The sequence below is a fragment of the Piliocolobus tephrosceles genome, chromosome 6 (assembly GCF_002776525.5).
Source record: "Piliocolobus tephrosceles isolate RC106 chromosome 6, ASM277652v3, whole genome shotgun sequence".
Taxonomy (NCBI): domain Eukaryota; kingdom Metazoa; phylum Chordata; class Mammalia; order Primates; family Cercopithecidae; genus Piliocolobus; species Piliocolobus tephrosceles.
The window spans coordinates 13,753,104-13,765,168 of record NC_045439.1 but is presented as its reverse complement, the minus strand read 5'-3'; the positions used below and the strand labels follow the sequence as shown (position 1 = coordinate 13,765,168).

At 55.2% G+C, this 12,065-nt stretch overlaps 1 protein-coding gene across 3 annotated transcripts in view; it reads left to right on the top strand.

Annotated features, from left to right (window-relative positions):
- The window catches only part of RIN3 (Ras and Rab interactor 3), a 185,471-nt gene extending 180,862 nt beyond the window's left edge, over positions 1-4,609 (top strand). For 2 of the 3 annotated variants that reach the window (XM_023205504.3, XM_023205506.3), the window contains 3 exons: positions 626-789; positions 3,345-3,416; positions 3,543-4,609. In XM_023205504.3, the coding sequence (XP_023061272.2) occupies positions 626-789; positions 3,345-3,416; positions 3,543-3,863 (557 nt within the window). In that variant the 3' untranslated portion in view covers positions 3,864-4,609. The remainder of the gene's footprint in view (positions 1-625; positions 790-3,344; positions 3,417-3,542) is intronic. The other variant, XM_023205505.2, reaches the window with a different exon arrangement.
- The last annotated feature ends 7,456 nt before the right edge of the window (positions 4,610-12,065 follow it).

Here is a 12,065-nt window from a genome sequence, read left to right as displayed (position 1 = left end):
AAAAAAAAAAAAAAAAAAAAAAAAAAAAAAAAAAAAAAAAAAAAACCTCACACAAAGCGTATTTTATAATAAAGTGTTGAATATCTCATGTAACGTATTGAATACTGTACTGAAAGTAAAAAACAGGATGGTTGTATGGGCCCTGGAAGCATGGTTTCTACTGAATGTATATTGCTTTCACACCATCATGAAGTCAAAAAATCATAAATGGAAGCATCGTAACTCACAGACCAACTATATGTGATATACACACAGTGAGAAGTCTCCTGCCCACCCTGTCTCCTGACCACCCCTTTCCCCACACAGAAAGCATTCTGTTTCTGTTTCTTGTGTATCCTTTAAATTTGTTAATGTTTTAAAAATCATTTTTTAAATAAGCAAGAGTTTTGTCCCAAAGAGGAGCCAATGAAAAATTTTGAGCAGGGCCCAGACAGCTCAGGGCTGGACTCTAGGAAACTTTCTGAGACTGGAGGGTGGGCGTGCAGTTGAGCTCAGCCGTTGAAGCAGGTGACCCAGGCAGTGGTGGTGGGCGGGGCTTGGAGGAGGTGGGCGGGGCAGGCCAACCTCCTTGCCTCTGGTGGGTGGAGGCCATCCTAGCTCAGGTTCCACACCCTTGTCCACGCAGGTTCCTACTATCTGACCACCACCTACGGGGCCCTGGAGCACATCAAGAACTACGACAAGATCACGGTGACCCGGCAGCTAAGCGTGGAGGTGCAGGACTCCATCCATCGCTGGGAGCGCCGGCGTACGCTCAACAAGGCCCGGGCCTCCCGCTCCTCCGTGCAGGTGAGGCCTGGGACTGACAGTGGGAGGGGCCCGATGGGACCATGTCCCAGACACCATCCCTGCGGCCTAAGGAGCCGTGACATCGCCTGGCTGCTCCAGCCGCCCAGCCCTGCCTTAGGGGAGCAGTGAGACTCCCCACACCAGAGGAAGGGCCCCCAGCCCCTGCTGCCAGTGTGTGTCCAGGACTTGGGTGCGTCTAGAAACGTATCAGCAGGCATCCGTGTTCTCGCTGGGCAAGCAGGAAGGGTGTGGGAGGAATGAGACAACCCATAAGTCCTTAGGGCCTCCTACAACCCAGCACCCTGCAGGGGCTGGAGATGGGGACTTGTCATCTCAGTCCCTGCCTTTAAGGAGCCCACAGGCTGATCTGCAGCCTTGTCCCTTAGTCCCTGGACACATGCAGCAGCTGTCAAGGGTCTGCGTAACCCCCACCAACCCAGTGACCCACCCCTCCCCATATCTCTCTCTATACAGACTCAGTATTCAAACCAGTCCTGCCCCTCCCCAAGTCCATCACCCCACCCACCCCCCGGCTGTATCAAATCCAGCTGCCCCCAGTTCCCCAAACATGCCCAGCCCAGTTCACTGGCTGCTCAGCCTCTGCCCTCGCTGGTCAATCTCCCCTTCTTCACTGGCTGTCACTGCCCATCCTTTAAAACGACTCTATTTCTCCAACAGCCCCTCTTCCGATAAGCCTTCCCTGATACACACACACACACACACACACACACACACACACCCCGTTTCCCACAGGCTGGGTGGGGTGCCCTCCTCTGGGCTTCCTGCGGTCTCCCCCTTTACAGTGCATATCACATCCTATCATCCTCTGCATATAAAGCTGTCACCTCTGGGAGGGCACAGCCCATGGTTCACATGCCTCAGGGGCCCAAGCCCAAGGCCTGGGACAGAGCGGAACTGGGTGTCTAAAAAAAGGAGAGAGTTGGACCAGTGAGCCAGGCACATTCAGAGCTGGGAGCAGCTATGCAGACTCACTCCCCTGACACCCAGAGCACACCAGTCCTGAGCCCCACTCCTGGCTTTCAAGATGGTACATCTACAATAAGCAGAGCCCAGGCCTGGGAGGCAGGAGGCTTGAGTTCTGGCCCTGGCCCTGTACTAACTTGCTGTGTGACCCTCAGCAATCCCTGCCCCACTCTGGGACTCAGTTTTCCTGCCCAATGGCTAATCAATTTAATACCTGACTCTCTGGGGAGAAAACAAAAGCTCTGATTTTAGTTTCTGTCCGTTTCCATGGTGTGAGCCCTCCATGGCCAACTTCAACTTGGCATCACTGAATGTGGAGCTGGAAAGAAATGTGTGCGGTCGGCTCTCCCCGGTGGGTGTGAGCCAGCTCCAGCACACCTCTGTTCCCATCCCCTCCCAACACCCCGGCCTCCCACGGACTGTAGGGACACGGACGTTCTTGGTCCAAGCCTGGCCCAGGCATCCCGTACTTCCTGCTTCCACCTTAGGGGTTCCTGATGCTGAGTCAACGGACCACCCACTGTTGGGGAGACCGAAGCTTAAGGGGGGATCCTCAGCACCACATCTGGGATCTGGGGAGGGCACTACCCTCTGCCCCCTCCCAGTGCCTCCTCTGTACCCCATGCCTTGAGGGGTGGGCACCCTTCCCTGGGGAGGGAAGCCCAGAGCCGGACAGTCACCAGCAGGTGGATAGTGCCCTGGGAGGCCTAATGGAGGACAAGGAGCCCTAAGGCAGCCACTAAGACGGAGGGAGTGGGCGGGGCTTTTCCCCTCCTGGAAGAAATGGGTGGTCCCCGTGAAGCTCTTGACAGGAGCCCGGCCCCGCCTAAGCCCTAGCCACCAGTGGCCATCACGGTCTCCGCGGTGCCTGGATCCTCAGCTGCTTCCCGTGAAAGCCTGCTGTTCCCAAGCCGGCCACAAGGGGACAGCCCCGCGCGCAGCGTCCCTGCCTGCGGCCCTGAGCCCCGGGGAAGGCGAGGCCACTCCGGGCTGGAGCTTCCAGCGCCTGCTCACCCATTTCTGGTAGGCGGGCGCTATCCCCACTTTACAGCCGAGGCTCGAGGAACCAAGGCCACACAGGCAGTGGGAGCGGATTCAAAGCCCGGCAGGTGTGGGGCTGGGTCCCTAGGGGTGGAGGACGGCGGGTGGGCGCCCTGCTCGTGCTGTGAGTGCCCAGCCCCAGCCCGCAGGCGTCGCCTCCGCCTGCCTGCCCTGCTCATGCCGGGCCTTCCCCACCCGACTGCGCCCAGCCTCCTTCACCCGGTCCCCTCCCGCTTTACCAAGCCCTACCCCACGCAGCTCCTCAGAGCCCCAGGCTCCTGCAGCCCTACGAGGCTGGACTGTGCTGCACCCCCCCCGCACTGTGGGATGCCCGGGCGGGCTCGCGTCTCCCTTCTTGTCTGTGCTGCCCTCCGTGCCCAGCATTGAGCCTGCGGTGCAGGGAACTCACCTGGAGTGGGGGAGGGAATGAATGAGTGAATGCATGGTGGGGAGCCTGTGGACCAGCAGCCAGGGGGCGCGCTGGCTCCTTGTTGCAGGGACTCCGAGTCGCCTCTTCATTCATCTCCCAGAACGGTCGGCCCAGCTGGGAAGCCAGGCAGGGAAGCCTCTGCAGGCTCGCGGCAGAGACCGGAAAGGCGCAGGTGCCGGACTCACAGCCCGTTCGGCGCCCACCACCCACTATCCATCCAGGGAGGGGCCTGGGCCGACAGAGGGCACCTGGGGACACAGGGCCCCGCCGTGACCGCAGGCCCCGCGTGTCTCCGCAGGACTTCATCTGCGTGTCGTACCTGGAGCCCGAGCAGCAGGCGCGGACGCTGGCGTCGCGGGCGGACACCCCAGCCCAGGCGCTGTGCGCGCAGTGCGCGGAGAAGTTCGCAGTGGCTCGGCCGCAGGCGCACCGGCTGTTCGTGCTGGTGGACGGGCGCTGCTTCCAGCTGGCGGACGACGCGCTGCCGCACCGCATCAAGGGCTACCTGCTGCGCAGCGAGCCCAAGCGCGACTTCCATTTTGTCTACCGGCCCCTGGACGGTGGCGGCGGCGGCGGGAGCCCACCCTGCCTGGTGGTGCGGGAGCCCAACTTCCTGTGAGTCCCTCCCGGGGCGCCTTCCCTCACCCCCAGGCGCACATCTGGCTCTGCCTCTGGCTGCGCATTCCCGACAGCGATGTCCACGCAGCACAGGGACATGGGCCATTCCATGACGTGCCCAGGCCAACGTCGCAGGACAGTTGTGAAAATAACATGACGCGCGGCCAAGACCACTTCCTGAGGGCAAGTCATAGAGCACTGAGACACTGAGAGGCCATGTTCTTCATGAGACAGAAAGGGAAACTGAGACTCAGAGAGGAGAGAGGCGCTCCAGGCCGCTGCAGCCAACAAACCCGCGTCCTCTTCACACGCAGCTCCTTAGGCCATTCCCCATGAGTCCCCCACACCCACCCTATCCTCGGTCTTTGCAAAGACGGGCCCGAGCTTAGTTTCCCCAGGACTGGCCAAGGAAGGGGCACTGGCCACAGCTGCTCCCCGCGCCCCTCAGGGTGGACCCAGCATCTCAGGAGCACCTCAGGGTGTGGGTTAAGAGACAGGCCTCCACCCCTGCACCAGAGCCTGTCCTTAGCTCCCAGTGCCCCCAGACCCCGCAGGTCTGTGCCCCGCAAGAAGCAGCCAGACACACGCCGGGGCGCCAAGCAGGGCCAGCTCCATGGACCCATGGACAAGCCCAGCCCCGCCTCAGGGAAAACAGGGCCTTTCCCTACAGGACACGCCCCAGAGCTGTGGCAGATTGCAGGAGCCATCGTGTGGGGAGAATTTAATAAAAATCCCTTTTGAAAATGACATCTCCTTTTCTGAAGGGTCTGGAGCTCTGCACAGCCAGCCCTGCATTCATAGCCTCACCTCCTTCCCAGGTGGCTTCAGAAGACCCTCTCTTTGCCATGGGGATCCTGTCCTCTGCCAGAACCTGTGGCATACTCTTAGCCACCCTCAGCCCTTGGGACCCTGGGCCCTGTCTGCCCCTCAGCCTCCCACCATCCTTGGTTCCCATCATTCCCAGCTTAGGATCAGAACCTTCTGTCACCTCTCCCAGAGATGCCATTCCCTGTAGTCTTTGTCTGGTCAACTCCTATACATCCTCCTCCAGGAAGCCTTTTTTTTTTTTTTTTTTTTTTTGAGATGGGGTCTCGTCTCATTCTGCTGCCCTGGTGGGAGTACAGTGGTGTGATCAGAGCTCACTGCAGCCTCAACCTCCTGGGCTCAGGAGGTCCTCCCACCTCAGCCCCCCAAGTAGCTGGGACTACAGGTAGGTGCCACCCACACCTGGCTAATTTTTGGTATTTTTTGTAGAGACAGGGTTTCACCATGTTGGCCAGGCTGGTAGGAAGCCTTTCCTAATTTTCCAGGTTGGGCCAGACAGTCCTCCCATGGTCTGTCTGGCCCAACCATGCTCCCACAGCCCTCTGGACTTGGACTTGTCTGTCTCACAAGAGAGACCATCAAATTTTAACTATCTACCGATGCCTCTGCTTTCTTGTTTTGTTTTGTTTTGTTTTTAGACGGAGTCTCGCTCTGTAACCCAGGCTGGAGTGCAGTGGCGCGATCTTGCTCATTGCAAGCTCCGCCTCCCGGGTTCATGCCATTCTCCTGCCTCAGCCTCCCGAGTAGCTGGGACTACAGGCGCCCGCCACCACGCCTGGCTAATTTTTTGTATTTTCAGTAGAGACAGGGTTTCACTGTGTTAACCGGGATGGTCTCAATCTCCTGACCTCGTGATCCGCCCGCCTCAGCCTCCCAAAGCGCTGGGATTACAGGCTTGAGCCACTGCGCCCAGGTTCCTGTCTCTACTAAAAATACATTTTTTTTCCAGCGTCTTGCTCTATCACCCAAGCTGGAGTACTCACTGTGCTCTCAGCTCACTGTGCAACTTCTGCCTCCTGAGTTGAAGCAATTCTTGTGCCTCAGCTTCTTGAGTAACTGGGATTACAGGCACCTGCCACCACCCCTGGCTAATTTTGTATTTTTAGTAGAGACAGGGTTTTGCCATATTGGCTAAGCTGGTCTCAAACTCCTGACCGCAAGTGACCCGGCCGCCTTGGCCTCCCAAAGTGCTGGGATTACAGGCGTGCAGCACCACGCCCGGCTGAGGCCTCTGTTTTTGCCACCAGATTTGCACCATTTGTGTCTGTCCTCAGCATTGATTGGAAATAGGTATTCATGAGTGCTTTCCACATGTCAGCGCTTTGCTAGGCCCTGGGAACCTGCACAGAACTCATGCAGAGCCCCAGCCTGAGTGGTCCTGAGCTGGGCATCCAGGGAATGGCAACTGGAGTGGGCTGAGTTAAATTCCTGGGCACCAACCAGCTCACTCATCCAGTCAACAAACACCTGTTAGACTGGACCTGGGCCAGCACGATGGGAGCTGCAAGGGGTACTCCCAGATGCAGCCTGGTCCTGGAGGTTGGTGTCACCGATGTTGAGTAAAAGGCAAATACCCAGACGGCGAGGGCACCCAGCCATGATCCCAGATTGCCCCCACCACCCTCACCCCAGTCCCCGCCAGTGCAGACACCATTCTCTTCCTCTGCTTCCAAGCTCCCGTTGGTCCTGGGCTGGCCTAGGCAACACAGCCTCATGCCCCAGCTCTCAGGCCATCAGCACCCTGCCACTCGCTAGGCCCGTGCACTCTCACAGGTGCTGACAGATGCCCATACATTCTTCAAAACCCATCTTCAGGCTCATAAGCCTGGTGGGAAAGGTTAGGGGATTCTGTTTCCCCAGCCACCCTGTGGGCCAGGTATGGCCCAGGCTTGGGGTGGAGCTGGGGTTCAGAGGGTAACTGGGCACCTGCCCTGCTCTGGGTTCTGATGCCTGCTTCCCAGGAAGGGGACAGAGCTTGCCAGTGGCCTGGACTGAGGGAGCCGCTGTAAGAACATGTGTATGTGTGCCTGCGTGTGTGTGAATGTGTGTTTGCACGTGTGGGCCAGGCCCTCCGTTCTGAGGCCAATGCTGGCATCCACCTGTCAGGAGAGGCCAGCGAGCCCTCGTGAGCCCCCAGAGAGCAGGAGAGGGGTTACCTGGAGCACTTGCCGTCTGGATGCCTCTGCCCCCAGGGAGCTGTGACTGGGAAAATTGGGGGGCCTGACTCAAAGCCAGGAGACAACATAATGTGAGCTTCAGGAGTACCTGGCACTGGTTAGTGATTCCCCTGCTTCATTTTATTTAATCCACGAAACAGCCTCTTGGAGGGAGGTATTTATGGATGAAGCCATAAAGGCCCAAAGAAAGATGTATTGGTCTGTTAGGGTTGCCATAGCAAAGTGCCACAGAATGGGGAGCTTAACAGACACTCATTTTCTCACAGTTCTGAAGACTGGAAGTTCAAGACCAAGGTGTCGCAGGGTTGGTTTCTCCTGAGAGCTCCCTCCTGAGCTGGCAGAGGCCACCTTCTCTCAGCTCCCTCACTCAGTCTCCTCCCTGGTCACACATCCCTGGTGTCTCTTCTTATAAGGACATCAGTTGTATCAGATTAGGGCCCACCTGAATGGCCTTATTTAACTTTATTTATTTATTTATTCTTTTTTTGTTTCATTTTATTTTTTCCTGAGACAGAGTCTCGCTCTGTTGCCAGGCTGGAGTGCAGTGGCATGATCTCGGCTCACTGTAACCTTTGCCTCCCAGGTTCAAGCAATTCTCCTGCCTCAGCCTCCTGAGTAGCTGGGATTATAGGTGCCCAGCACCATGCCCAGCTGATTTTTATGCTTTTAGTAGAGACGGAGTTTCGCCATGTCGGCCGGGCTGGTCTTGGACTGCTGACCTTGTGATCCATTGCCTCGGCCTCCCAAAGTGCTGGGGTTATGGGCATGAGCCACCATGCCCGGCCTAACTTTCATCATCTCTTCAAAGGCTCTGTCTCCAAACGCAGTCACCTTCCCATCTTCTCAGTCACAGCTCCCTGGGGGCAGAGGCATCCAGGTGGAAAGTGCTCCAGGTAACCCCTCTCCTGCTCTCTGGGGCTTACAAGGGCTCCCTGGCCTCTCCTGACAGGTGGACCCCAGCATTAGCCTCAGGGCAGTCACACACACACACACGCATGCCCTGGGGTGCTGGGGATTAGGGCTGCAACATACACATTTTTGGAGGGACACTATTTAGTCTATAGCAGGGGGTGACTTGTCCTGCCCAGTTCATGCCAGCAAAATGAGTCTGACCCTAAACCTGCAGCTCTCTATCCTGCCCTCATGCCGCATCCCAAGTGATATATCTGAAGAAAACCAAAGTCGGACAAGCCTTGGCTGTCAAACCCCAGTTCTTGGGGACCCTGCCTGAGGCAGTGGCCTTTGTAATCTGACTGCCGGGCCCAGGATGCAACTGATGAGCCCAGACATCTCCGCAGCCCCAAGCAAGGGCTGAGGAGTCCACAGCTGGGCTTGTGTGTGTCCAAGGGTGACCTGGCCACAGGCCGTGATGTGTGGCAGGGTCTGTCTGTGTCTCCTCCCTGGCATTTGTCGCTCTCCCCATGGCCGGCTGGCTCCCTCCTTCCTGTGCTTTTACACTGCACAGCCTGTGGGTGGGACTGGGCCAGCAGTGCTGGGAGAAGCCACCCAGGGTTTTCACAGAGAGACCAGGCATGCCTGGCCCTGTGCCTCCCCATCCCCTTGGCCCTCCCATGATGGCTGGGCACAATGTCCTGCCTGCCATGAAATGTCCCAAACTGACACCGAAGAGGCCTGGCCTGGGATGGCCCACAACCCCTTAATGGGGTGTATTGCCTTCTCCCCAGGAATAAGCAAGTTTCTTCTGTCAGGGTCCAGACCCACAGGTGAGGTGGGTAGAGAGAAACAAACCCAGGGGCAGGGGACAGCCAGAGAAGCAGTGGGGGGGTCCCCTGGGTGCAGGGTAGACACCCCTTCCCTCACCCCACATACACTCACAGATGAGCCTGCCCGCCCCACTCAGCAGGCCCGAGGCCGTGTCTGCAAAGCCGGGCACACGTTTGTGAGCCTGGTTACCAGGAACCCGCTCAGCTGGCCGGGATCCAGGACTCAGACGCCTCCCGCTAAGAGGGATCATCAGGTGGAGGAGAGGGAGCAGCTGTGGCTGGCAGCAGGCCCTACCGTCACAGGAAGGTCACGTGGAGCAGGGCTTTGGAGAGAAAAGTGCCACCTCCCAGTGGCGGTTTTTCTCCTCCCCAGTTTGCTGGGAAATGCTGGCTTCCAGGAAAGCTGTACAGGAACCTCATCTTTGCAGTCCACGCAGCCCTAAGCCAGCAGGAAACTGCGATGTTTGACTTCAGGGTCAGAAAACCTACTCAGCAATACAGTGGAAAAAACGGAACTAGAGCCAGAAGACCTGGACTCCAGGCCAGCTGCAAGCCCTGTGCACGTCCTTAACGGCTTTGTGCCTCGGTTTCCCCATTCTTAAAATGAGAACGCATATTATATCCTAACCTTCCAGGCTAGTTGCAGGGATCCTCCGAGTTCCTGGGTGGGGGCAGGCGGGGGAAGTCGCAGATCCTCTTGAAATGGTAAATCAATTCAAGGCTAGCACATATGGGCACGGAGGGTTTCACTGCCAAAGCTGCACGGCTGAGGGGCAAGTGGAGCTGAAGTCAGGGTCTACACCCTGCCTTTGGGCCCATGTCCACTCAGAGGCAGGGACATCTTTTCCAAATCTGTGTGAAGGGATTTTATGGTCTAGAGTGAGTACAGGACTCAAATCTGGGGGTTGCTGAGCAACGGGGCTACTTTCAGTTCAGCGGGACCAGCAGAAGGCACAGCACTTTACGGGTCCTGCAGAATGGAGGCGTGTAACCAGCCTGGAGCAAGGAAAGAGGGCATCCTGGAGACGGGTGTCTGCACTAGGTCTTGGAAGATAAGAGGTTGGCCAGAGCAGACGGGAACCGAAGAACCCCTTCTAGACTATTTGAAGACAATTTTCCATGGGTCACTTGCATTTCTGCGTGTATAGTGAAAAGTCATTGGCAGCTTTTATTCCAGACTGTGTTTTTAAGATTACTTGAGTATCTCGGAAGATCCAGATAGTTTCTCCCTCCTGGGAAGACAGCAGATTTTTTTCTCCTGACGAGGATGATAAAATCATGCTTCTCACTTTGGAGAATAATGTCTCCTTCCAGGGCAAAACGTGGGCAGGAGTGCTGGCCACCTTCTCTAAATGATTGAGTTTCCCAAGCTTGAGATTTCTGAGCCGTGACACAGACCCACTGTGTGCTCAGCATCCACCCGGTTCACCTCTGTAACGCTCAGGGGACCTGACAGGTAGGAGTCGTCAAAACAAACATAAGGCTCGTGCACCCTGCTGCGCCGTGAGTCATAGAGTCCTTTGTCTTTGACACTGGAGTCTCATATCTGCCAGCACCTATGAGACTGCACAGGCTGCCTTGCTAGCCTGCAAGTGGGTAAAACCCCAGATTCCCGACAGTTCTTGACAATGAAGAAGGAAGACAGTGAAAAATCTTGGAAAAATTAATAAGACTATGAGGTATGCAGGGGAACCAGCCACTTCAAGATGGCTTAAACATAAAGCCTGAGACGAGAAGTGGGAGATGGGCCTGAGTGAACAGGTTGGACCAGGCCCTGAATGGTCTTGATTGGCAGCAGACGGAGTCTGGAAATCCTCCGCCCATAATTAGGAACCGGATTGGAGGGGCCAGGTTGAGGCAGGGGAGGCTCTGCTGAATCCTACCCTGGCAGTCTGGCCACGAGGGGAGGTATGAATGGGGTAAGGGCTGTGGGATGGGAGGCAGAGTTAAGTTTGGGAAATGTTGATCATGGAAAATCAGCAGAATGTGGTGGCCGACTGGAATGTGTGAAAAGAGAGAAAGGATCCTAGAGAAAACTTCCAGATTTCCGGCTTGGATGCTGTGATGGGGGCGGTGCTATCAGCTCAGCGAGCGGGGAATGCAGGCTGGAGGGCAAACAAAATGCATCAGCTTTGGGTGTGTGGAGTGTGAGGGGCACGCAGGACACCAAGTAGATGTGGGGTCAACAGGGGCCTCTGTCCCTGTTAAGGGTCAAATATTCTGCAGAGGGGAGGGCACTCCTGCCTCCAGGAAGTCCTTGCTTGTCTCATAGCAAGCACCCAGGCCCTACTTCCAGTCCTCCTGGCTGGCTTGGTGACCATCGCCCGTGAAAGGCTGCAGCCACCTCAGCTGACTTCATGACTTGTCCTCGGTGAAATGCAGTGACCAGTTCTCCTGGGGACAATGAAAACATACTACAAAGTTGTGGCCCCTAAACAGTTAAAAAATGCAATCTGCTGTGTCAAAAAGAGCTAAGAGACATGAAAAAAATTGATACAAGATGTGTGCTGCAGTGGTGCATGGCTATAATCCCAGCTACTTGGGAGTCTGAAACAGGAGGATCGCCTGAGCCCAGAAGTTCAAGACCAGCCTGGGCAACATAACAAGACCCTATCTCAATAATTAATAAATAAATAATGTTAAAGACTTGAAAGAATAACCTAAATTGGAATTAGGAAAACTGAGAACTTAGATAATAGAACTGAGGAAAAAATTAGAATCATTTCAGAAATAAAAACTGAGAAGGAACACAAGATCATAGAACCACAACTAAAAATGCATTATTTGGAAAAGAGGATTTTTTTCTTATTTTCTTATTTTTGTTTATTTTTTTTTTAAAGACAGGGTCTTGCTCCGTTGTCCACTGCAGCCTCCAACTCCTGGGCTCAATTGATCTTCCTGCCTTATCCTCCCAAGTAGCTCAGACTACAGGTGTGCACCACCGTGCTCAGCGAATTCCTTTCTTTCTTTTTTCTTTCTTTCTCTCTTTCTTCCTTCCTTTTTCTTCTTTTTCTTTCTTTTTTCTTTCTTTCCTTCTTTCTTTCTTTCTTCTTCTCTATCTCTCCCTCCCTCTCTCCCTCTTTTTTTCTCTACTTTCCTTCCTTCTTTTTTCTTTCATTCTTTTTTCTTTTTCTTTCTCTTTCTTTCTTCTCCTTTCTTTCTTTCCTTTTTCTTTTTCTCTGTCTCTCCCTCCCTCCCTCTCTCTCCCTCTTTTTTCTCTCTTTTCCCTTCCCCCTTCCTTCCTTCCCTCCCTCCCTCCCTCTATCACTCTCTCTCACTCTCTCTCTCTCTCTTTCTCTTTTCCTTTCTTTTTTTCTTTCTTTGACAGGTCTCACTATGTTGCCCAGACAGGTCTTGAACTCCTGGCCTCAAGTAATATACCTAATAGGAGGTGTGTAGCTGGGATCATAGACATGAGTCACCAAGATGGCTGATAAAATATTTTTCAATACAAAAGAAATAGGGCCAGGCACCTTG